Source organism: Lissotriton helveticus, chromosome 1_2, assembly GCF_964261635.1.
Source record: "Lissotriton helveticus chromosome 1_2, aLisHel1.1, whole genome shotgun sequence".
NCBI classification, from domain to species: domain Eukaryota; kingdom Metazoa; phylum Chordata; class Amphibia; order Caudata; family Salamandridae; genus Lissotriton; species Lissotriton helveticus.
This window is the reverse complement of record NC_136058.1, coordinates 131,966,107-131,992,765: the sequence shown is the minus strand read 5'-3', so window position 1 is coordinate 131,992,765 and position 26,659 is coordinate 131,966,107. Positions and strand designations below refer to the sequence as shown.

General features: G+C 46.7%; 1 protein-coding gene across 1 annotated transcript in view; it reads left to right on the top strand.

The window, feature by feature from the left end:
• The window catches only part of C8A (complement C8 alpha chain), a 438,546-nt gene that overhangs the window by 263,256 nt on the left and 148,631 nt on the right, over nt 1-26,659 (top strand). The window contains exons 7-8 of the mRNA XM_078670076.1: nt 5,841-6,081; nt 7,577-7,711. Of these exons, the coding sequence (XP_078526202.1) occupies nt 5,841-6,081; nt 7,577-7,711 (376 nt within the window). The remainder of the gene's footprint in view (nt 1-5,840; nt 6,082-7,576; nt 7,712-26,659) is intronic.

Sequence of the window (26,659 nt, the reverse complement as noted above, 5' to 3'; positions counted from 1 at the left end):
CGGGCTACCAGTCCCTACAATTTTGCCAAGTTTCGTGCAAATCCATTCAGCCGTTCGGGCTAAAAGTGAGGCCAACCGCCCTATGGAAAACTCAATGTTAAAAACACGTTTTGGGACCCCCCTTTTTTCTCGGCCCCCACTGGACGAACCCCCCCCAAATTTTCAAGGGCTGCTCAGAAACAAAATGTGCCATTTTCCTGAAAATTTCAGCCGATTCCGTCGACAAACGCCAAAGTTATTAGACATAGAATTTTCAAAAAACCCATAGAGAAAAAATCCTAACTATATATACCTACTGGCGACCGCCAGTAGGTAATATATATATATATATATATATATTACAGCTCCGTGGGGTTGTCCAAGTAGCGTGTTACACTCGAGCCTGCGTGCGCCTTCCCCAAAGCGTTTATTGGTATAGGCAGTTGCGTGTTTGAAATAGGCCCGACGCATTTCGGAAATGTATTTTCGAGTGCAACCCGCTACTTGGACAACCCCACGGAGCTGTAATATATATATATATATATATATATATATATATATATCCCCATTTTCGATGGCATGAAGCAACTTTTATGCATAGAACCAAGATACTGGCAGAACTGGAGCACGTGATGTAGTTTGGTCTCCCGGGATATATCAAAGCTCATAAGTACGGTTTCAGTTTTGTGCATTGCCAGTTTTATGGCAGATAGTGGAAAGGTTAGATCTTGTGTCAACAATTACACTTGTCTACGATAGTGTAATATAGTTGACAGTCTAGTAGCTGGGATGGGCGGAGCTAGATGGGCTGAGGGGAAGAGGAGGGGTCAGAACAGGATGAGGGCAGTTAGAGTAGGGACAGGGTCGAGGCAAGTTGTATTAAATAAAGCTCTGAGATATAAGAACCTGTGTCTGTGGTTCTTTGTAGCAGGATGCTACAACTGGCGACGAGGGTGGGATAAGCAAGCCCACTGCGTGCAGAACCCCAGGAAGACACCCTGTCCCCTGCAGCGTCGAAAAGAGAAAGTCTGCTGCTGTAGGTGATGCTGCCAGCCAAAGGAGAGATAAATAGTAGGTGACCCTGCCCCTCCTGTCATTGTGGGAGCCCAGAGGGAGCCGCTACCACGAGAGCTGAAGCGCTCGAGAAAAGAAGAAGCCTTCGCGCCGAAAACTCGAGCTCCGCCTGATGCGTGAGCTTTGGCACGCTGTCGGCACCGGAGAGCGGGAACTCCGAAAGTGAGTTGGGAGCCTACCCCAACCCAACCTGAAGACTGTAGTGGCCAGAGAAGAGTGAATCCTGGGGTGGATCGCCCCACGAAGGTCTACTGCTAAGCGCTGCTGAGCGTGCTGAAATTTGAGCCCGGGTGAGGTCCGACGTCGGAAAACCTCACCCCCGATGCGTGAGCTTTGGCACCTCACCCCCGATGCGTGAGACTTGGCAAGTCACCGCCGAGGACCCTGCAAAGTAAGGCGGGAGCCCACCCCAACCACACCTGATTGTAGCAGTGACCAGAGGGAGCCAAATCTGGAGTATGCTGACCCTGGAAGCACTGCCGGTGAGTCCCGTGTGAAGAATCAGGTTGAATGGAGAGAGAGAAAGTAGTGCCTGCAGATAACCACGGCGGCCATCTTTGAGTCAGGCAACTCTTGGGACACCATCCCTGTGTGAACTGCAGGCGGCAATTTTGAAGTCAGGCAAGAGGCAATAAGCAAGCATTGGTTGAAGCAAACAAACAAGCATTGGCAAGAAAAGATAAACAAGCATTGGCGAATGGAGATAAACAAGCACTGGCAAGAACAAATAAACAAGCATTGACGAGAGCAAAGAAACAAGCATTGGCGGAGACCAAACAGACATTAGCAAAAGCAAACAAGCATTGGTGAGTGCAAATAAACAAACATTGGTATATGCAAATAAAACAAGCATTAGCGAAGACCAAACAAACATTGGCAACGACAAGCAAGCGAGCATTGGCACATGCAAATAAACAAGCATTGGTACATGCCAATAAACAAACATTGGTATATGCAAATAAAACAAGCATTGGCGAAGACCAAACAAACATTGGCAAAGACAAGCAAGCAAGCATTGATACATGCAAATAAACAAGCATTGGTACATGCAAAGAAACAAACATTGGTATATGCAAATGAAACAAGCATTGGCGAAGACCAAACAAATATCGGCAAAGACAAGCAAGCAAGCATTGATACATGCAAATAAACAAGCATTGGTGCATGCAAATAAACAAACATTGGTACCTGCACGTCGGCAAGCCTTGGTATGTGCAGATAAACAAGCACTGGTAAATGCCAAGAAACAGGCATTGGTAAGGCAAATGAATAAGCGTGGATAACGGCGCGTGAACAACAATGAACAAGTCTTGGCAACCAAAACAGAATAAGCACGAGCAACCACAAGAGTGACTTAACAAACATACATTGACAAAAAACAAACGTCAGCAAGGGTGGAAACTCGAACATTGCGAAACGCAAGCGAAAGCGCAGTGGCGAATGTAATGAAGTAACACGTGTCTGCAAAATAAAAGACGCACAAGCAAACGACCAGACCAAAGACCTTGACCAGAATCTCCCTCTCTCATGGCGGGAAGAGACGTAGCACAGCGGGTCACTCCAGACCTTGAAGTACCGCCCCCAGCGGTGCAGACTGATGATTGGATCTCGGATCTCAAACGACACTGGTGGCTCGAAGCTTTGGAAGATTTCTTAAAAGCCAATGGTGAGCAAAGAGAGAGAAAATGTCTGATACTACTCCTCCATCTGGTGGGTCCTGAGGGCCGATTCCCAATCAGGACATTTTCCAAAGAGGATACAGATATCTATAAAAGACTCCAAAGGGAGCTCTGTGCCCATCTCAACGCACAGACAGATGTGTATCATAACCGCATGGTTTGCAATACAGCACGGCAGGAACCAGGCGAACCATTGCCAAACTTCATCACTCGGTTACAAAGTCTGGTACGAGGCTGCCACTTCAACACTTTTACAAATGAGGATGCGGTTCGACTTCGGATAGTTGAAGGTTGCACAAACCCTGACACCAAGCGCAAGATCCTGCAAGGGCATTGGTCGTTAAAGGAAATCATCAAGAAGGCCGAAATTGGAAGGCAGATAAAAGCAAGAGACGGATTCAAGGACGTGCACCTGAGAGCAAACCATCAAGATACCTGGGAAGATAGAACTCAGAAAACAAACAAAACTGAAAGGAGAGAGAGGGAAGGCAGACCAGCAAAAAGACAACGGGAAAGATACAGTGACAAAGAAAGTGACAAGGACTACTCAGAATCAGATGACTCAGAGTCAACCATCCAAAAGACAATTCCAAGGAGTTATTCGCCCCCCAGGAGTTCCTCAAGGAGTCATTCAAAAAGACAACGGGAAAGATACAGCGACAAAGAAAGTGACAGGGATTACTCAGAGTCAGACCCCTCAGCGTCCGACTACTCAAAGTCAACCAAGGATTACTCAGAGTCAGATGACTCAGAGTCAACCATCCAAAAGACAATTCCAAAGAGTTATTCATCCCTCAAGAGTTCCTCAAGGAGTCATTCAAAGTATGACACACAGTACTCTGATGAGGAAAGAGCGTCAAGTGGGACAGATCGCAATCCTGGACAAGAGGGCATCCTGCACAACAAGTGGGAGAGAAAGACAAACCCTAGAAGAAGGGGTCGCACTGGTCAACACCTGAAGTCGGCGCAGGAACATCAGTCGTCAAGCAGTGAAGACGAGTCCAAGGAAACATCTGGCAGGAGACCACAACAGCCCCAGATCAGAGGTGTTAGAGCATCAAACAAGTGTGAAGGAGAAACAGGTCGCACAAGATGGACTGATCCTCCACAGCAACGAACCAGAAAAGATCCATGCATCTTTGGCTCCCGCGACAACGAAGAAACGGAGAGGAAATCGTTAACTTCAGGCGAGAAGAACAAAGAGGCAAAAGCTTGGGATCAAGCACAAGGAACAAGCGTGGGGTCATCAAACAACCCCCCAAATGAGACAGCATTGAAGATGCTCCAACAAAGGCACACGGAGAAACATCCCAAAGACAATTCAAAGGGAAAGAGCAATTTGTCACGGACTACGGAATTCAAAAATCCATTACACAAGACAGTTTCAAAGAAACATTTGAGAAGGAATGGGAAGAAGGCTCTCTCTGACGCGGAGCGCACATCCATCCAATCCTGGAAGTTGACAAAAGACTTCTCTGACCCAGAAAGCACGTCTATGGCCAGGAACTCCTCTGGTTCAGAGAGCGCGTCTGTCCGATCCTTTAAAAGGGGTATGGCCCGGACCTCCTCTGATTCAGAGAGCGCATCTGCCCGATCCTGGAAGTCGACAAGAGACTTCTCTGACCCAGAGAACATGTCTGTCCAATCCCGTGAGTCGACCAAGTCATGGTCCCGACAACAGACATGGCGTCAACCACCCGAACACACCATGGAACCAAAGGACATCCTTCCCGTCAAGAGCAACATGTCACACACTAAGGTCTCTGAATACTCAGTCACTCCACCTGACAACCTGTCATGTCAGTCACAAGTATATCCAGACACAGATCAGACACCGTCACCCCTGTAGGGGTCCGCGAGGCTGACTCACAGGACCTACAAAAGGAAAACAGAGACAGTGGACCTTAGTAACCGGACGGGAAGGGACCAGCCAGTCATTCCGCAAGGAAAGCCGGACGTGTCAGGAGAGAGAGATCATCAGATGAGAGAGAAACATGCCTATGCACCGATAGCTCACGAGCTCGCCAGACAACCCGAGGCCGTGAATGAGTTATTGAACCAAACCAAGACCGTCTCATCAGGTAGCACCGTACTGTCTGGCATACATGGCCCTGAATTGGTGGGCAGTGTTGCTCTCGACCGGGCTAGCCAAAAGGAAGTAAGGGTAGATGCGGCGAATGAGTTACCGAACCAAACCAAGACAGTCTCATCAGGTAACACCGTACTGTCTGGTATACATGACTCTGAATTTGAGGGCAGTGTTGCCCTCGGCCGGACAAGACAAAAGGAAGCAAAAGTAGATGCGGGTGCTCGGAAGAGGACCGCAACATTATCCACTCGTGAAAGAGATCGAGCATCTGAACCAACCGTAGTCACACCACCGGAAGGAAACATGAGGACTGCGGACCGTGAGAGTAAACAGTTCACACGCAACGTGGTCAAGAATGCCTTGATCAAGACAACAGAAAGATTGACCAAAGCCAAGCCCACCACTGATTCGACACTACTGGAGTTTGAAAAACAGGCCGTTCACCGACCCGTGTGGTGGATTGAAGAATTGCGAACACTGAAGACATTAAGCTCATTTTGTTAAGAAAGGGGGAGATGTAATATAGTTGACAGTCTAGTAGCTGGGATGGGCGGAGCTAGATGGGCTGAGGGGAAGAGGAGGGGTCAGAACAGGATGAGGGCAGTTAGAGTAGGGACAGGGTCGAGGCAAGTTGTATTAAATAAAGCTCTGAGATATAAGAACCTGTGTCTGTGGTTCTTTGTAGCAGGATGCTACAGATAGACACCAACGTAGTGACCTCGTGGTTTGTTGGTTCACTTGAATGAAATGCACGTGGCATTTATTATTTTTCTCAGGTAAGGACTTGCGCCAAAAAAGTCATTCAAAATTGCATTTGCATTTCAAACCTTGTGTCAGGTTTTTGTGCCAGTACTGATTGGTTATTGAAAGATAAACGAGGTTATTCTTTAGAGAAAAATTAATGGATGCTAGCATGTTATAAACACATGCAATCAAACGTGTGCACATGCGTTATGTTACCTGAAGTACCAATAAAGAGATATGCTTTTAATTGAAGCCTATTGTTGCTTTTTCCACAGCGATTTGGTTTTATTAGGGTGCGCACCGAGGTGCAGACAGCTCAGTTCACCATGAGGAAAACAAACATAGTTCTCGATGAAGACTTTGTGCTGTCCCTTATGGACCTTCCAGATCAATACAACTATGGAATGTATGCTAAATTCATTAATGATTATGGTACACATTTTGTAACATCTGGGACAATGGGCGGCATCTTTGAACACATCCTGGTGGTCAGCAAAGAATTCATGAGAAATTCAGGTGAGTGAAAGTTATGATATTCTATTAATCCATGTTATGTCCTCCCACTTCACAGGAGGGACTCAAATTCAGAATGCATAACTCATTAACTACGGACGTATGGCACAGAAAGTTATGGTAAAAGTAGAAATGGACAGAAATGATAAACTTGTTACTCGAATAGTAAGTGTATTTTTGTCAAAAAAGTATACGCATTACTCAAAGTACATTTTTCCACTCATCTGTTTGAAAAAAAATTTTTCTGGCATACTGAGGGGAACATTTACCAATGTTTTTTGTTGCTCTTGCACCAGGCAAGGTATTGATTGCAAGGGCAACACAAAATCTGGAATGATATTTACCTAGCCACACACGACCACCTTGAATGGACCTGCGTGGCTTGTTAAATATGGAGTAACTCGGACCTGCGTGGCTTGTTAAATATGGAGTAACTCTAGACTCTGCCCACGGAGAGGCTTCAGTATCCTTAGGAACTGCATACCTTTTTGATAGAATTGATATATTCGAGGGGCTCATATGCTGGGCCTATAAGCGCACCCACTCCCCTTTGTTTGTTGATATACAAATATAAGATTGACAATTCCCATAATACATTTTCTGCTGAAACCAGTGTCAAAAATGGGAAAATAATACACTTAAAAGCATAAATGGTAGGAAAACATAACGTTTGTAAAATACTTAAACACGTATGATTGGAAATTAGGAAAGAATTGCTTCATAAATAGCTGGTCATCTGAGTTTGAAAGAAGACCAAATCCCAGTAAGTACAAGGCATCCTTTCATACACATAATATAAATGCATTGCAAAGCAATTGAATCCAGTGATATTAAATTATGGTGGGTATATTTTTTAAAATTTTAAACAAACTTTCAAGTGATCCTAAACTAGAATACTCTGGCTAGATCATTTCTCCTTTTTCATTGCCCATTTGGAAATACCCCCCACCGCGTTACCTGTAAATATTTCCAATGCGAATCCCTTCATGCCTCCATAATGTGCACATATCACATTTTGATGACCACTGCCTTATCGTTAAGAACACAAGTTAATGTAAAGTAAATGGTCTTTCAACTCTATAGGATTGATACATGTATGCTTATTGCTTCATATTATATTCAGAATTGAGGTCAAGGGAGGCAATGCTGACCTGCGGTGTGAGCAGATGCAGTAGTCCCAAGCTCCACTTTTTATTGAGGGCACCAAAATGCTTCACTGTGTCGTATTGGCAGTATTGTATCTAGGAGAGAGTCCGCCAGGTGTGAACTGCTAGATTTGTACCTGCTAGAATATGCAGTATTCCTGCACCCATGAACACTGTGTGTAAACACTGCACCCCCCTTAATCCCATCATAATGAGGGCCTTTCTGTCACTTCATGCAACAGGCTTTTCCTTTCTACGAAAGGAAGTACAATTAATTTCCTAGGATACAGTTAATAAAGACCAGCCTAATTTCTTTGTTTAATTTTCTATTGCCTCTTATATTTCCCCTGTAGATGTGACTTCTAAATCAATGAGTTACTGTGCAGGTATATCCCTCGGGCTTTCGGCCACCAATGAAGATGAAACTCTTGAAGGAACATTAACTGCTTCGTATAAAGGGTGTAGAAAATCTGGAACGTATAGCGCAGGTAAGAATGTTTATTTATAAAATACTAAGCCAGTAGCTTCTGATCCATCCAAACATACACACACACATCTATCTATCTATCTATCTATCTATCTATCTATCTATCTATCTATCTATCTATCTATCTATCTATCTATCTATCTATCTATCTATCTATCTATCTATCTATCTATCTATCTATCTATCTATCTATCTATCTATCTATCTATCTATCTATCTATCTATCTATCTAACCATCCATCCATCCATCCATCCATCCATCCATCCATCCATCTATCTATCTATCTATCCGTTTTTTGTCTATCCTTATATGTGCATATCGTAAATATCAATTTACCAGCTAGCAGGTAAATAGTGACTTATCATTGCTACTTAACTGCCTGCTATTTGGCTAAATAGTGGAGTTATTCTACTTGGGTATCATACATGCAAATATTAAAGAAACGGTACTATTTCCCTGGCATGTGGCTAACTAATAGATGTTATGAACAGGCCAGAAACTTCACTGTTTAGCAATCGCTGGCGAAATATCAGACATTATGTTCAATTTGACCAGTATCCATGCAAATAGCAAATACACTTCATTATTTACCTAGCTGCTGGTTGATTAGAAGAGATTGTGTACTATTTGGCTTGTGACCTCTGAAATAGCAAATAAATGTAACTATTTACTTAGCTGCTGGCTAAATAGCAGACATTATGAACCATTTGGCAAGAGGTCGTCTTTCAAATAGCAAATAGCAAAACTCATAATTGTTTATCTACCCACTGATTAAATAGCAGAAATGATAAACTGTTTGGAAGACCACCGTTCAAATAGAAAGTAACCTTCATTTAACAACTAGTGGCTGGCTAATTAGTGGAGAGTAGACACGATTTGAACAGAGGCTGAAGCTATGCAAATACCGGAAACACATCACTGTTTACCTGGCTGTTTTGTAAATAGTTTAAGTTTGTATTATTATGCCATATGCAGATTTCTACAGGCCCTTACCACCAGATAGGACTGCAAACAAGGAGTGAGCACCATTGGCAACCATCTCCTTCTACAAATTAGGGTCCTTATGTATTATTATTTCCTACACAAAAAGTGTTTGCAAATTGCTCATAGACTTTATGTGAATGGAGTAGTATTTTGGAATCCGATCTATGTACTGTGTGGTCGGTTCACATAATACTGAGTTCCAGGGTATCACAAAACGACAGCACACCATAATCCCTATAACTGCATTCCAAAATGGAAAACTTTATTTTTTAATGCATTGTGTGTTCCTTAAAGGACCTAGTGCTGCTTTTAGAAAAATATGTGCTTTGGAAAATATGAGGGGAAGAAAGCAGTGACCCACTGGACTGCTGCCTTCTCCCCCTAAGGATGCCGACACAGTTCCCCAAGGGAAAGGGTTCCTCTGGTGATCCCTTCCACTTCACAAATCAGTCACCACCCCTACTCAGTGATCAGTCGCTCATCAATGGTTTGTGACTGTAATTGCAGTAATAAATAATTGATAAATTTCTTTCAAAATCGGAAATGGGAGACTGGATGCTCCCTTCACGACCCCTATTATTTGCAACTTGTAAAGGATATCAAAAGCCCTTTTATAAGTTAAAATAATATTCAATCTTGTATCAATCAATCAATCAGCATTTTTAAAGCACAAAGTCTGTCACCCATAGAGGAATCTGGATGCTGTTTCTCCATCGAAGAGCCATGTCTTGCGTCTCTTTCTGAAGTCTGCCAGCGAGGGGGCCATACAGAGCTAAAGGGAGAGGTTGTTCCAGGTCTTGGCTGTGACGTAGGAGAAGAGGCGGCTGCCGCTGCTGGTGAGGCGGATGTGGGGAGTGTGGGCGAAGAGGAGTATAAGTATCTAGGGGGCCTAAGGAAGTTTAGTGGACGGTTGAGATGGGCAGGTCCTAGGTCATGGAGAGTATTGTTGGAGTGCCTGAGGATCTTTAATTGCCATCTTTTCTGGATGGGGCACCAGTGGAGGTTTCTCAGGGGGGGGGGGGGAAGGTCCAGGATGAGTCTGGCTGCATCATTCTCTATATTCTGGAGTCTTCTGAGGAGCTAGATGGAGAAACCGGTGCAGAGGGCATTGCCATAGTTGTGGTGGCTGGTGACAAGTGCTTGAGAGAGGGTCTTTCTGGTGTTGGTTGGGATCCATCTGAAGATGCTGCATAGCATGCGCAATGTGTGGAAGCATGAGGAGGGGACTGTGTTAACTTGTCATTTCATGGTCAGTTTGCTGTCAAAGATGATGCAGAGGTTGATGTGGGTGTGGGCCTGAGTTCTGCCGGCCACGACCTGTGGTCCCATGCAGAGGTGTTCTTCCCGAAGATGAGTGCTTCAGTTTTTTGGGAGTTGAGTTGAAGGCAGCTGTATCTTATCTATTTGGCTATGTTGGTCATGGTGGTGCAGAACTTGGTTTTGATGTTGGTGAGGTCCTCCGTGAGCAAGAGGATCTGTTGACTGTTGTCTGTGTAGGAGATTATTTTGAGTCAGTGCTATCTGAAGACATCTGCGGGGGGGTCATGTAGATGTTGAAGAGGGTGAGGTTGAGTGATGATCCTTGTGCTATGCCTCATTTCTTTGGGTGAGGAGATGAAGGGAGCCAGTCGGATGCTAAGTGCACATCCTGTAAGAAAGTAGGTGATCCACTTGAGGGCATCTCGCTGTATACCTATGCTGTGGAGTCTGTTGATGAGGCTGTTGTGGTAGACCATGTCGAACACCATGGAGAAGTCAAGGAGGATCAGGGCCGCCATTTCTGCACATTTTAAGAGTGTTCTGGTTTCACCTGCGGCAGCAATCAATTCGGTCCCAGTGCTGTGGTTGGCACACAATCCTGATTGAGAGGTGTCCAGTAGGTGGTTTTGTTCCAGGCATTCAGTGAGATGTTGGTTGATGGCTTTCTCAAGAACTTTGGATGGGTAAGGGAGCGGAGAAATCAGACGATAATTGTTTAGGTCATTGGGGTCAGCAGAGTCTCTAGGAGGGGTCTGACATCTGCATGTTTCTATCTGTCCGGAAGGTTACTGTGGAGATGGAGGTGTTGAGGATGCCAGTGAGTTGCGTGCTGATTGGGTCTGCTGCGTGGTTGAAGAGATGGTGGTGGAAGGGGTTGGTGGGTGTCCTCGAGTGGATGGAAGACATGATGGCTGAGGTGGCCCGGGCGGTGATTGGTGATCAAGGGGTGATTGTTTGGCTGGTGTTTGCTGGTTGGTTGAGCTTGTTGTGGTTGATGGTGGCAGTTTGGATGTTGGAATTTTGGGAGATATTGGTGATCTAGCTGTGGAAGAAGTCTGAGACGGTGTCAATGAGTTCTTGGGAGGGGTGGATGGTTTTTTCTGCGGCTGCTGGGTAGGAGAATTCTTTAACTATTTTGAAGAGTTTTTTTGGGTGGTTGGCAGTGGAGTCAATGTGGGTGGTGATGGCTGCTTTCTTGGCTGTGCCAGTGATAGTTGCTGAGGCCTGTTTTGTGAGCTGCTATGTCAACAGAGTTCTTGGTGGTGCACTGTTTTTTCTCGAGTTAGTGGCAGTTGCGCTTAGTGGTCCTCAGTTCTGGGGTGTACCAGCTTCCATGTTTGGGGCTCTTGTTGGTTTTAGTAGGTTTCAGTGTGGAGACTGTCGGAGCAGGCAGAACATTTCTAGACTACCTGGTTGAGGTCTGTTGAGGCCTCGGGTTGGGAGGTATTGAGGGTCTGTGACCCCTTAGTTTTGAAGACCTTGCTCCAGCTGTTGTGTGAGGAGTTCTGCTGCCTGGTGATGGAGTGCTGGGCGTTGGTGATGGTGAAGTATACGATGGTGTGGTCACTCCAGGTGAGTTCTGTGGTGTGGCTGAATTTTATTATGTCACTGGAGGTGAATATGAGGTCAAGTATGGGTCCGGCTTTGTGCGGGGTTCAGTAACCAGTAGTGTGAAGTCGATGTTGTTCAGGTTCTCCAGGATGGAGATGGAGTTGGTGTTGTTGAGGTCATGTATGTTAAATTTGAGGTCGCAAGTAAGAATACATTGGTATGAGTCGATTGCTAGGGGGCTATGAGGTTGCGGATGGCATTGCAGAATGTTGCTCTGTTTCCCAGGGGTCTGTAGGCGAGGGTACCCCTTATCATGGTCTTTGTATCTATTTGTAGTAGGAAGTTGAGGTGTTCCATGAGAAGTGTGGGGTTGTTGTTGGTGGTGGTGCATTGGATGATTTCCTTGAAGATAATGGTGATGCATTCACCTTGTATGTTGGCGTGGTCACATCTTGTACCTTTCAGAAGTGGCGGTGGTGATGTCAAGGTTAGAGGAGGGGTTGAGCCACATTTCAGTGATGAAGGAACATGTCCACGGAGAGGGTGGTAATGGTGTCCCAGATTTCCGTGGCGTGTTTGCAGAGGGAGCTGGCATTGAGCAAGATGCAATGTAGTGGTCACGGGGTGGTGTTGTGGGCAGGAGTGCTGCAGGATCTTCTGTAGGTTATGTCACAGAAGAGGTGGCAGAGTCAGCAGGTGAATGGTCCATTGGTGAATAGTGGGGAGGAGGCGACATAGCTGGAAGAGGTGTGGTGCCACGGCGACTGAAGCTGGACGCTGGGGATCACGGTTCGATCCCCGGCTCCAGCGGCAGGGGTCTGCCCAGCACCATGCGACTCTGGGCAATAGCTCGCTTAATCTTCCCAATAGCCCCCAAGCACCAGGATACCTAATGGGTGAGCTGTGCGCTATACAAGTACTGGATTTACATTTACTTTACATTTTACACAGCTGTTTCGACATCCGGGGTCCAGGAGCTACTTGGAATGCCTGCTGCATTCATTCACAGCGGGGTCATACTGCAGCCTTCATTGGTGGTTCTGGTGGTGGTCCTGGTGCACGTGGCACACGGACAGCAGGTAGTGCATGGGTAGTGAAAGCAGGCGGTGCAGGGATAGCAGTAAATGCAGGGACAGCAGGCAGCACAAGGACAGCAGGCGGTGCGGGGACAGCAAGCAACACAGGGGTAGGGTTAGAAGACAGCTCAAGGAAAGCAGGCGATGCATGGACAGCAGGCAGTGCAAGGACAGCAGGTGGTGCAGGGACAGCAGGCAGCTCAGGGCCAGCAGGCAGCTCAGGGGCAGCTGGCTGCGCAGGGACAGCAGGCTGCACTGGGACAGCAGGCAGCGCAGGGACAGCAGGCAGTGCAGAGGCAGGGACAGATGGTGGATCAGGGACAGCAGGTTGGGCATAGACAGCAGACAGTGCAGGGACAGCAGGTGGTGCAGGGACAGTAGGCAGCTCAGGCACATCAGGCAGCTCAGGGACAGCCGGCAGTGCCGGGACAGAAGGCAGCCCAGGGACAGCAGGCAGTGGGGTGATGGGGGTACAGTGCCTTCAGCTAGGGTCAGGCAAGAGATAAGTGGCCCAAGCCAGCCTCCTCCGGGCTCAGATGGTACATAATGCTAGGCATTTTATGGTCACAAGCCTCGTGATTTTTGGACAGAAGGCCATTAGTGCTAAAAATGGCTTAAATGCAATTTGCACCCAAAGCACTAATTCATAGGTCTAAAAGTCCCAAAAGTGTGAATGTTTCCATATTATTTTGACAGCCATAGCACAGAATGCACTCCATTACACAATGTCTCAAAACACAGCAACTTGGGAGGCCCTTTATGAAGCTGTCTTGTGCACCTACTACTTTAAGGTTACCTCCAGATGTGGCTAATGATAAAGATGATTAGAACCTTTGCGAAACTAGGTGAAACTGTTTACTCTTCTAATGTGATATTGTTGCTCTTGCTCCCAAAAGCCATTGGAATGCACCATGGCCAGATATAAGACTGCAAAAAGCTCCATGTTATCAGAACACCTCTTTTTCTGCAGAAAATGAGTGCATTCTGGAATTATTAAGTCTGCTCCAGTTCAAATAAAGAAATCAGACTAGACTAAGGCACCTGAAAACAATGATTTGTAAAAGCAAAGGCCAAAAAAGTAAAAACTACATCCCAGTCACATTTCTCAATCTGATATTTAGGGTGATCTTATCAAAATGGAAACAATTGCAAAGGGCTCCTTAAGCAAGTCACCAACGCAGTATAATTGAGAGGCATAATTCCAATCTCAAGGAAGAAAAACGTTATATCTGAAAAAAATAAATATATATATATATATATATACACGATCTATGGATCTAGCTAAATGTCAGTCAATGTTTTTATGTTTTTGTCAGATGCCTTTGTAGTTATGTTTGACAAGTAAGTATCAAATATGACTACATGACTGCATGGTTGATAATGATATTGTCATTCTAGCCTAATTCCTTTAGAAGAAGTGACAGGGACAGTGGATCATAGGTTAAGGATGTACCCCACGTACATAAATAAACTACTAGATGAAGACTCCAATCCAGGGGCAGTCTGCCACACTAGACAGATTAAGACAATTTTACACTTTACTGTACACAGCAACACAAGACAGCCCTAACCCTGAGCTACAAGCTTACTTAGACTCCATTGAGTTGGTCTGGCTCAGTGATTGTCACCGCAAAGACCTAGATGAGCCATTCATAGCAGAAGATATTGCCCAAGTAATCAAAGGCCGACCCAAAGACAAAGCGCCTGGGCTAGACGTACTACTGGCATCATTCTATAAAGCGTATCCTGCAGAACAATCTCCCTATTTTCTGGCCGTATATCAGGAATCTCTTGAGCATGGCCATCTTCCTCCAACAATGTGTGAAGCTGTAATATTCACAATTTTAAAGCCGGATAAACCTTAAAACAAGTGCGACTCCTATTGCCCGTTCTCACTTATTAATATAGATGCTAAGATATTGGCCAAATTGATTGCCAGTAGATTGCAAACACTGCTCCTGATTGTCGCTAGACCTAACCAATCCGGCTTCATCCCTGGCAGGTCCACTATGCATAACTTCCGTACCTTCTTTTCAATCCTTCATCAACTTGACCCAAATCTGCCTGCTCTCTCTCCAGGTTTTTAGACACAACTAAAGCATTCAACTCCCTTGAATGGCCATTCCTATTTACCATACTTCCCAGGATTGGCGTAAGCGCTAATTTCTTGAAGCTTATTCAACTGCTTTACACTTGCCCAACCACCAGTCTCAAGGTTAACGACCTGATATCAGACCCGTTCCATATATCGCGTGACACCAGGCAGGTGTGCTCCCTTTCCCCCTGGTGTCTGCAATAGCAATCGAGCCCCTCACTGCCAGATTGCGCCAGCATCACTCTGCCCTCTCAGACTAGGGGATCGATTATATCAATGTATGCAGATGATATCAGATTATACGTACGCGAACTTGAGAACAATCTTAACCCAGTGCTATGTGAAATCCTCTTACTCGGAGGCATATTAGGCATACAGGTTAACTGGACCAAATTGACGCTCCTCGCTCTAACACCGGCCCCAATCACACGTAATTTGGACTTTCCCATTACCTGGGCGAATGGAGCGGTAAAGTACTTGGGGATCTGGCTCTGCAGGGAGATGCGGTGGATCTGGAGTTTGAACTTCGGTCGGCTCATCACCTTGCTAGAAAGTAAGTTGGCCATTTGGTTAAATTGCAGCTGTCTCTGGCCGGCAGGATAGCATTTGTAAAAATGATGGTTCTGCCCAAATTCCTTTATCTGTTCGTCAACATCCCTCTCCCTCTCACACAGGCCTTCCTCAAGCATGTGTGCTCTCTTCTCATGTCCCTTGTTTGGGCGGGCATTGCATCGCAGGTGCTGACGCTACCACTGGCTAGGGGAGGTCTTGGGGTGCCAGACTTCGAGCTCTATGCGCTGAGTGCACAGGCTCAATACCCCCACTAGTGGACCCACCCCACTCCATTTCGGCCTCCAGTTGCGTTGGAGAAGGATGTCGCTTTTCCTGCCCCGTTACCAGCTGCCATATACCACACCAAAGATCAAACACAGAAATAAATACAGTGGAGACGTTGCGCTGGGCCTTGGAAGGTCAAAGAAGACGTGCACAGGTCCTATTACCAGGGCCGGACTGGCTACCGGGCAGTTTGGAATGCTGCTGACGTGGGGGCTGATTTCGTTGATGGGGACTTGCGTTTACTAAACAAAATGTGTTTTGCTTTCATTATTTCGAAGCACACGCAGGTCTCCATGAACGAAATCAGCCCCCACTGCAGTGAAATCAGCCAGCAGCTCGGCAGCATTCAAAACTGCCCGGTAGTTAGTCCGGCCCTGCCTATTACTAAATGCCCAGTCAGTGTCACATCGCATTCCACCCTAGCTTTCCCCCATTATAGGACGCCGGCTCTATCCAATGTGCCCATCAGATGGGACTGACTTCTTTTGCTGACCTTTATCCAGATAATGAGTTTCTAGCCATTCCGACGAACCCGGACGGTGCATGCACTCCTATCCTCAAACTCTTCCTTTACTACCAACTCAGGGGCAACTGTAGGCAAATACAAGCCTCCTTCCCTTCCAAACCACCACCGCTACCTACATTGGAGAGCATGCCAATAAATTCTTCACCCAAGAAATTGGTCACAACACTACACAACACACCACACTTCACCGATCCTTACACCGAGAGCTTTGGAGCTTCAGACTGCAGACCTAGACCCACCTCCCGCTGAGGAACAATGGGCCTTCTGCTGTGCTCAACTTAAATATGTATCTCCCAATTACAAGTTGAGGCTAATTCATTTTATGTACTTGCATACACAATACCATACACCTGTGCAGTTACATAAAATGGGCCTATGACCAGATACATCCTTTCTGCACCTGGCATAACTCTGCCGCCCCCTCTCACAATTCTCGGTCAGGGTATTTAATAAAAACAATAATAATAATGTTATTTATAAAGTGCCTGGCTACACCGACTGGTTTCTCTCCACACTACAGAAACAGCTACATGCAAAGTCAGGCAGGGCAGCGAGGCTTCTGTCTAGTAAAACCAGGTTTTCAGGCCTCTACGGAAGAGATTTTCAGATTCTTCTACACACACCAAAGGCGGAAGTGTGTTCAAATTTTTGGCTGCCAAGTAGCCAAATGAACGCTCACCCATCTTTGCCCTTTTGATTTTTGTGACTTTAAGCAAATAGGCTCCTGTCGAACTCAACGGACGAGTAGGATTGCAAGGGGTCAGGAAATCATGCAGGTAGCTGGGTCCTTATCCCTGAAGACTCCGGTGACAGAAACACAAGACTTTAAAAAGAATTCTCTTGCTAACCGGTAACCAGTGAAGGATGTCAAGGTCTTTCGTCGCTGAAGCATGCTTGGGTAGATTAGGAACTAGGAATGCTGCCGCATTCTGAATGTGTTGCAGCCGCTGCAAGCTTTGTTTAGATGCTCCCAAGTAAAGGACATTACCGTAGTCCAGTTTCGAGGTCACAAGAGTGTGAACTAGGGTTTTCCTCGCTGAGGCGGGAAGGATGTCCAAGGTTTTCCTTAGCATTTTAAGGATACCAAAATAACTCCCAGCGACCTTCCTTGTGTGGGTCTCAAAGGAAAGTTTTGATATTATCCATGAAGTTACTGGCTTCCGACTGGACTGCACTCCACTGATGGCTCTACTAGGTCATGTGGCTGAGGCACCGCCAGGCATTGGTCGTCAGCCAAGATGCTCCTCCTCGCCAAACGCCCTATTGCAATACACTGAGAATCGCCAAGAACACCCAAAGTGAACACATGGATACACAACATTACATACTGCCAGGAGGTGCTTCCTGCATACTGGGACCTGATGCCTGCGGCATCTAGGCCCAAGGATATGTGGACCCCGTTTGTGGCATGGGCCAAAGCCCATAAAGAAGGAGCTGTTTCTACACCTCTAGAGACCAGGCACACACAATCTCTAGACCCCACTTAATTGGCCCGTGCACCTTACTGCATTTGTAAGACCACAATTGTACATTTAAACACCCCCCCCAATCTATTCACCACATCTATTTATAAATGCAGCCTAATTTGCCACCACATGACCAGTGGCTGAGAGGATCTGAATTTCCCTTGTGTCATTATGTCACCAAAAGGCTGCTGGCTTGTATATCCCAGACATCGCAAATCACCTCTTACTTTTTCAGTTATGTATGCTATACAATAACGATGTTAATAGTAAGTGAATCTATTAGCATTTTGTTTCACTATTTGACTTAGCTATTTGACAAATATGTTAATTACCACTGTTTGTTTAAAAATGATAAATTAAAAAAAGGATGTACCCTACCTAAATTTTGTTCCAAGTATGTGATTCTTTAAAGCAATTGATGTTCCATACTTGTGGGTTTTGATTATCTTCTTGTTGAAAACTTTATAGTTTTTTAACAAACAGCATAGCACTGATTTCATACAGCCAGCACTCAAGCATTAGACTCAAAAGCATAACCACATGGGTGCATTGTCATTGAGTCCCAGCAAATGGTTTTATTTTCTGTATGTAAACAGGTCATTTTCTGTGTCTCACTGATCAACAATGAATTCCATCTCTACACCAGTGTTGTGGTACATGTGTTATTAACAATCAATCAATCAATCATTCAGGGGAATTGTAAGTGCGCTACCCGTGAGGGTCTCAAGGCGCTGGGTGGGAGAGGGGGCAGGGGCAGTCAACAGATCTGTTTAGCTTAAAAGCCAGGTCTTGAGGGTCTTCCTGAAGGTGTTCAGGGAGGGTTCGTGTCTGATGTCTGCCAGGTCTTGGCCGCAATGCTAGAGAAGGATATTCGGCCTGCTCTGGCAATGTGAGGGGTTTCGGCCAGTGTGAGGTTGGCTGATTGGAGGTTTTTTTGGGTACGTTGAAGGTGATTCTGTCATTGAGGTATTTGGGTCCAGTGTTGTGTGGGCATTTGTAGGCGTGGGTTAGGATTTTGAAAGTGACTCTTTCTTCCATGGAGAGCCAGTGGAGCTTTCGTATGTGTTGGCTGTTGTGCTCATGCCGAGGGAGGGCAAGGACGAGTCTGGCGGCAGTGTTCTGTATCGTCTGGAGTTTGCTGAGTAGGGACTTGTTTATGCCGGCGTAGAGTGCATTTCCATAGTCCAGTCTGCTGGTAAAGACTGTCTTCCTTGACTCGGGGGGTCCATTTGAACATCTTTCGGAGGTTGCGGAATGTGTTGAAACAGCAGAAGATGACGGCGTCAGTTCATGGTGAGGGATGAGTTGAGAACGATGCAGAGGTTTCTGGCGTGGTCCGAGGGGGTCGGTGGGCTGTCGAGGGCCGTGGGCCACCATGTGTTGTCCCATGCAGAAGAGGTGGTTCCAAGGACGAAGACTTCTGTCTTCTTGGCGTTGAGCTTTAGGCAGCTTTTGGTCTTCCAGACTGCGAAGTCCTTCATTCCTTTCTGGAAGCTGAGTCTGGAGGTGGTGGTGTCTTTGGTGAGGGAGAGAATGAGCAGGGTGTCGTCAGCATGGGATACAATGTTGAGGCCCTGTTGTCGGATGATTGCGGCGAGGGGGGCCATTTAGATGTTGAAGAGGGTCGGGCTTAGTGATGACCTCTGTGGGACTCTGCAGGTGGTTTCTGTGGGATTGGAGAGGAAGGCTGGCAGTCTAATCCTTTGGTTTCTTCCGGTGAAGAATTATCGTATCCAGCCTAGGGCATTCCCTTGTATGCCGGCATCATGTAGTCTGGTGACGAGTGTGCGGTGGGAGACAGTGTCGAAGGCTGCTGATAGGTCGAGTACGATCAGGGCTTCGGAGTGGCCTTGGTTCAGCATGGTGCGGATGTCGTCTGTGGCGGTGAGTAGGGCAGTCACAGTGCTGTGGTTGCTACGGAATCCAGATTGGGATGGGTCGAGGACGTTGACTGTTATCTCCGCCACTTTGGCCACGAAGGGGAGGAGCGAGATGGGCCGGTAGTTTTTGAGGTTAGTGGGGTCAGCTGAGGGCTTCTTGAGCAGGGGTCTGACCTCTGTGCTTTTCCAGTCGTCTGGGAAGGTGCCTGATTCGAAGGTGATGTTAATGTTGTGATGTAGTTCGGGTGCGATGGCAGCTCTGTGGTAAATGTGTGGGGGGCAGGGATCGGTGGGGGCCCCAGAGTGGATGCCTTTCATGGTTGAGGCACTGTCTTCAGCCGTGATCGGCGTCCAGGTGGAGATGGTGGGCTGGCTGGTGTGTCTGGGGGGCGGGGCGGCTGAGGCATCCGGTGAACGGTCGACGAAGTTGTCATAGAGGTTTTTGATCTTGAGGTGGAAATAGGTTCCAAGCTTATGGCAGAGGTCTGGGGGACGGGGTGATGTCTGTGGCTTCACTGCGGGGATGGTGAAATCCTGGATGACACTGAAGAGTTCCCTGGAATTGCTGGAGTTGGCAAGGATTTTGTTGTGGTTGAAAGTCCTTTTGGTGGTTCTGACTCGGTTGTGGTAGTCCGCCAAGGCATCTTTGTAGGTGGTGTAGTTTCAGGGTATCTTGCTGTTTCTCCAGTTCTGGCGTCTGGCATCTTGGAGACCGGTGGTGAACCATGTGGCTTTCCTGGGGCACCGGTTGTCGGGGTTACGTAGCGGGGCGAGCTTTTCTGTGGCATTGGAGATTCATGAGATTCATGTTTGGAGTTCCCTGGCTGCTAGGATGGTGTCGGATGTCGGAGTGTGGTTGTCTCAGATGAGGGTGGAGTTGAGTTGTTCGTTGGTGACTTTGCTCCAGTTCCTTCGCGGTGGGTGTGGGGCTTCATTAGGTGGCTTGGGTTTGTCAATGAGGAAGTGTACGCAGTGGTGGTCGGTCCATAGGGGTTGCATTGTGTGGCTGAAGTGGACACTGTTTCCTGCTGCAAAGATGGGTTCATGGGTGTGTCCTGTGCTGTGGGTCGGTGTGGTGACGAGTTGTTTGACTCTGATGTTGGCGGGGTTGTCACGAAGGGTGGTGGAGTTGGGATCGCTGGGGTTGTCAAGGTGGAAGTTCAGGTCTCCGATGAGTATGTAGTTCATTGAGCCGATGGCGTGGGGTGCGATGAGGTCAGTGAAGGTGGCAGCCAAAGGGGGGCCAGAGGGTCTGTAGGCGAAGGTGCTGCAGAGTGTGGAGTTGGGGCTGGTCTGGTTCTGGAAGTACAGGTGTTCAGCGGAGGGGAAGGTTTTGCCGAAGGTGGTGAGGCAGATCCATGGCATTGTTGATGTTGGGGCGGAGGACACTTTGGTCCAGGTATCCGTGAAGAAGGTGGGTGAGAGAGAGTCGAGCTTGTTGCAGATAGATATCCACAGCGTGTTTGTGTATGGAGCGCCCGTGGAGGAGAATGCATCTTAGGGTGTTGCAGGTGTTGGCGTCGGCATTGTTGGTGGCTGGGGTGGTGGTGAAAGTCTAAAGGCAGTGGAGGCAGGAGAATTGGCCGTGGGTCGTATTTAGCGTGGCCTGTTTGAAGTCTCTGAGTCTTCCGGGGTGGAGTGCATGGAGGGTGGCTGTGCTGTAACGGTGGATGGTAGGTTATCCAGGGTCCCTGGCACTGGTAGTGGACGGGTCGTGGACAGGCGCAGATGGGCTTGCCTTGGGCGCACCTGTGTCGTGCCAGCGGCGCGACCGCGCATTACGGCTATTAAGCATGGAAGGGGGAGGGGGGTGCAGCTGTGAAGTGGGGACGGTCAGGGGGAAGGGGCTGCGGGGGCAGAGGTGGCTGTGGGGAATGGTGGGAAATGATGACCCAATGAAGTATTTGAGCACCACACGAAAACTCGTAGAATTAAAAACAGGGCACAAGAAAACGAAAAACAAACAAAATAGGCACTACAAAAAATGAAAAACAAAACCGAAGGGCACATGGCAGAAGAGAGCAAAAAACAAAACTGAATGGGCACAAGACAAAACAAAATACAACTTAAGGGCACAAGGCACAGTGACCGGGCAAGCAGGCAGGTACAGAGCGGAGCAGCCTTGAACCCTACCAGGATAAGGGTGTCAGAGGATCGACGGCAGAACAGAGCACAGCAGAGCTGCTGGGGAGAGAGCGAGCCTCAGACCAGAGGTATGTATGAATGTATCGGTGAAACTTACGGAAACATTTTTAATGTTCTTAGAATAACCATCATGAGAGGTTGTGGGAGTAAAGAAGTGTTATTATTTGATGACTCTCCCAAGATGAGAAACATTTAAATTAATGGAATCAAAGTCCTCTGCAGGGCTTGCTATACCATCCTAGTGTGTCACTTATTCTGGCTTTCCCCATGTCTCCCTCCCCCCCACCCAGTTCACTGAACACTCATGCATATTCTCTGCACGTGCTTCATCTTTTTGCTTTTTTATTTGGTGAAGCCCGACCCATATTGTACCCACTCTGAGTGGGACTGTCTATTGGCTCATCAACCCAGGTTATATAGTGACAGGTGCTAGTAGCAGCAGATTAGTAATAGATGGGCACAAGATGTTTAACCTGGGCTGCTGTGGTTATATTTGCTACATGCTATATTTGTCACTTTAGGTTTGTTCCTGTTCTAGTGAAACCTAGATGAAGAGAGCTAGGTGGCCAGGAATTAACACAAATATTTATCCAAAAGAAATAAGCCCTTCTCTAGGATTGTACTACTATGTTTTGCAAGATTTATATGGTGCTCCTTGCCCTTGATGAGACACGAAATCATGCATGAGTAATCAGCTATAAGCAACTTAGTTTGTAGTGGATTGCTGATGTTGTGTAGCCTACGTGTGCTTGGTTGGTAGTTTGTTGGTTTGCAACGTGGTCTACATGAAAAGTATAAGGTATCATGTATCCAATTGTATGACAATAACCTTCAAGCAATGTGCATACATGGAGAGTGGCAAAAAAGTGTAAGTTAGATGGAGTCAACCTTGTGGATATGTACCATCATCCCCTAGTCTGACCTATGCATTGTTATCTGTGTAGGAAAAGCAAGGATAATTCCTCTAACAATAAGTTACACCCTGCAATAGGCCAGATACCTTTAATATAATAATGTAGCCATAAAACAAAGAGCCTTCCAAAGCAGAAACTGGTACTCTCTGAATATTAACCTCCCGATGACTGGAGCTCAGTATAGACATACAAAGATGGAGCATGGCAAAGTAGCCTATTCCTAAACCAATTACATTATTTACTTTATTTTATTTATTTCTTTGAAAAGTTATATATAGCGCTGGCTACACCCAGAGGTATCAGAGCGCTTTACATGAGTAGGTAGAATTGCTTCAAACCATATTTACATAATAACAACAGTTTCAGGTACGTAGTTACTGGGGATACATAATTAACAAAGATATGGATCAGGTGTGGGGAAGAAAAAGCAGGCAGGGGGAGAGAGATTTGGGGGAGGGAGGGCAGGAATAGAAGAGGAAGAATAAAGAGTGCAGGAGGGGGAAGGGAGCACAACAGGACGACGAGAAAAGAAACAGTGTCTGACGATCAGGAGGGTAGGTGCTGGCCAAGGGGGGAACCAGAGCCAAACTCCTCCTTGCGCTGGGCAACCCCACCGGTCATCTGCCAAAGGTTGCTTGGTCGCCGAGGTACATCAGAGGGTTAAAGTATCAGCCTCGGGGAGGTCATCAAAAAGGCTTCAAAGAGAGCGCCTATCACTGTGTGCAGTGCTGAGTTACCAGCGATAATGGGAACAATCCCAAACCTCCGCAATGTGTGAATCCCTTAACACTGTGGTCTCTCTCAGAGGGGTATCAGAGACCCAAAGGCATAAATGCAGGATCCCTCCCCAACAAAGGGAGAAGGAGTGCTTTCGCAATGGGCACCTTAGAGGATGCCACTAACGGCCATTTTCCGCTACCTGTGAATCCCTTAACACTGTGGACTCTCTCAGAGAGGAATCTGAGACTCCGGGACAAAAATGCTAGATCCCTCCCCAACATGAGGAGAGGGAGTGCTTTGGCGAAGGGCACATTCATGAAGGCTGTTTAGGGACAGTTGAGCGGTAGGGGTGGTCCGACACATTAGAATGGGGGAGAAGAGAGTAGGTACGCTGGTACGGACGCCTACAGCCCTAGAGCAGTTAACGTTGGGGGTGGTAGGAAAAGCCAAGAAAATAATATGAATAGTCTGCCAAGATGAACGTAAATTAATCTAAATCAGATACCCTCATGGTCAAAAAGGGAGGGCTAGCAGTAAAAAGCGAGTTATGGGTGAAGAGAGCGTAGGCTGAATGTGGAGAACACAAAGGTGAAGCTAAACATAGAAACAGTCCTATGGATCATAGAGGGAAGTGGGGGAATATAAGGGCTTAGAATGCTGATCGGGTCAGGTAGACCGGCCAGGGGGAAAGAACATCAAGGGAAAATCCCAAAGTCACAATAAGCAAGCAATAGTAGGAGGAGGAGTGTGGCTCAATGGTTAGAGCTATTGAAAAGAAGGGCCAGCAAGGGATTTCGTTTCTAATTCACAGTGTCAGCACAGGAGGACTCAAATTAAATCAAGTACCAAACTACCGTTGGTTAGTGGCTGAGTGTAGTTACTAAAATGCAAATCAACAATGTTACCACACTAACATGATGATATAAAGAAAAACACAAACCAGGTGATATATTCAAAGGATTATTATTTTCTTTGAAAAGAGCAAATTCAATCAATAAAAGGGGGTACAATAAAATGCATTTGGGATATAGAAGGAGAAACAAAAATGCTCCAAACTAAAATCACAAAACAAGTCTAAACTGCTGATAGATGATAATACACTGATTTCAAATTAATACAGGGAAATCAATGGTGACAGATGAATCGTGAGCAGAATTTGACTTAGTAGTCGACGTTTCGGTCTTTCGGAAAATGAATTCATAAGACCATCACCAGGACGAGAACTTTATGCATTGTAGTTGATGACCCTAGAAGGAGATGGATGAAAGTAATACAACATAAATCTCCACTGACGGACAGAGATGCTTGGTAGAATTGAATCAAAGCAGCATGGAAACTTTGCCAATTGACTGGTCAAGAATCAGAGACAACTGTGTTGCTTATTTTCAGATGTCTGTGACGTGAATGAAAGCTTTGCTTGATTTATCCGATTTTGAAATATCACAACTTTGATTTGACGAGCGAAGTGACAAAATATAGTCCTCGGCAGCAGCACTTCTGTTTGGTAACAGCTGATGGTTAGAGCGGCATTCCGTGATGCAGAGTTCTGGCCAGGGACCAGGGTTCGATTCCCGCCTCGGCGGGGTCTCGGGCTCAATTTCCTCGGACCTGTTAATTCTCGCCTCGGTGCCTATTCTAATCACGGGCCCCGCGCTGCAACTCTGGGCAATAGCTTGCTTAGCCTCCACACCGGCCCCAACAGCGCTAAGGATGCCTGGCTTCACCCTGGGGGTGCCCAGGAGTGGACACTTCACAGGGAAAGCCAGGAGGGGTTCCACAGCGGTATGAGTATCACCGCCAGAAAGCCGAATAGGCGACACCGCAAGGTGACCGTCTGGTGACAGTGCGCTCTATAAGTACCATGACATTTACATTTACATAGTACAGCACTGCATCAGTAATTAGAATACAAAAAACACAGCTTTGTAACACATGAACAAAAACGACTAAACATCATAGAGTCACAAAGTCAACGAAGAACAGACAGATCAAGGACAGAGAATCCACAACACCCTGGGCCGGCCTCATGGATGGAATGATGGGAAAAAGTAGTTTTTATGATCCGAGTTCATGTTCAGGCTAAGGCAACATTATCCTGTGTCTCGAGCATGGCAGCCATTTTGGAGTCAGGCCGATTGTAGGGAGGATCTACATGGACTTCTGTGACTTTCTGGTCCCCTTGGTTATGCTTCCACTTGTACTTTCTAACATGGTCTTATTTTTGGTTCTCCTTTTTTTAGGTCTTTGTTGGCCTATTTCTCTTAGTCCGGGTCCTTCCAGAAACCTTGTCCTCCTTCTTTTAGTTCTTCCTTTTTTTCTGGATTGCTTGATCTCATTTACCTGGTCCTTTGTTCATCCGATTTCTGGTACACCAGCTTCTGGTCCTACTTGTCCCCTCAGTTCACCTGTCCACTCATGTACTGGTTCTCTCAGCACTCACACTCTTAACACTTGTCCTTCTGGTTTGGATCACCCTTGTTCTTCTGCCCCACACCTTGTCCTAATGATCCTTCTGGCACTGCACCAACTGGTCCTTGCCATCTTAGTACTCGTTCTCTTTGGGTCCCTCTGAGCCTGGTAATTTTGGTCCTGATCCTCCTGGCCAGCAAGTTACAGTCCCCTTTGTCATCCTGTCTCTGGCTGTTCTAGGTGTGATGACTTTCCTCACACTGGCTCTGCTATTGTCAGGTCCTGGTCTTTTTGCTCCACGTGGCACTCTCAACCCTGGTCCTACGGTTATGGTCCCTCTGGCAAGGCTAGGCCTGTTCTCGGTCCTCTTGGTCCTGATTCTTCTAATCCTAATTGTGCTGGCCCTCCTGTCTCTGGTGCTCGTGGTATCCTTGTTAATGGTCCCCTCATCTTCCTTGTTTATTCTAGTCCCCTAGTCCTACCGGTCATAATCCTCATTCTCCTAATTGTCTTGGTCTTCCTGGACCTGGTCCTGGGCCTCCAAACCCTGGTCCTCCTGTTACTTGTCCTCATAGTTTTATGTTTATGCCAACTGGGCATTTTAGTCCTTGCATTGAGCCTGGCCAACCTGCTTCTCATCTGTCTCGCCATCTTGTTCCTATCCCTGCTGTCTGATCCACCTAGCTGTGCTAATCATTGCCCTGATTTTCAAGACCAGATCCTCCTTTTCCTCAAACCCTTGGTCCTGGCACTCAAGGTCCTAATACACTTTGCCCTGATATTCATGTTCCTTTGTTTCCTGATCATCTTAAAGCTCACCTTTCTGGCTCTGGTTTGCCTGGCTCCTTAGTCTTACCTCCCTTGTCCACTTGGCTATGGTCATGCCATTCTTGCTTTTATACTCCTTGTCATCTTGGTCCTACTGATACTTCCCCCCCTTGCCCAGGCCATCTTGATCCACACATTCCTTGTTGGAGTCCTCCGAAGCCTGGTCATTTTGGTCTGGACCCTCTTAACCACCACAGTCCTATCTCCTTGGTGTTACTGACTCTGGTTTGCCTTTTCATATCTGATCCCCCTCACCC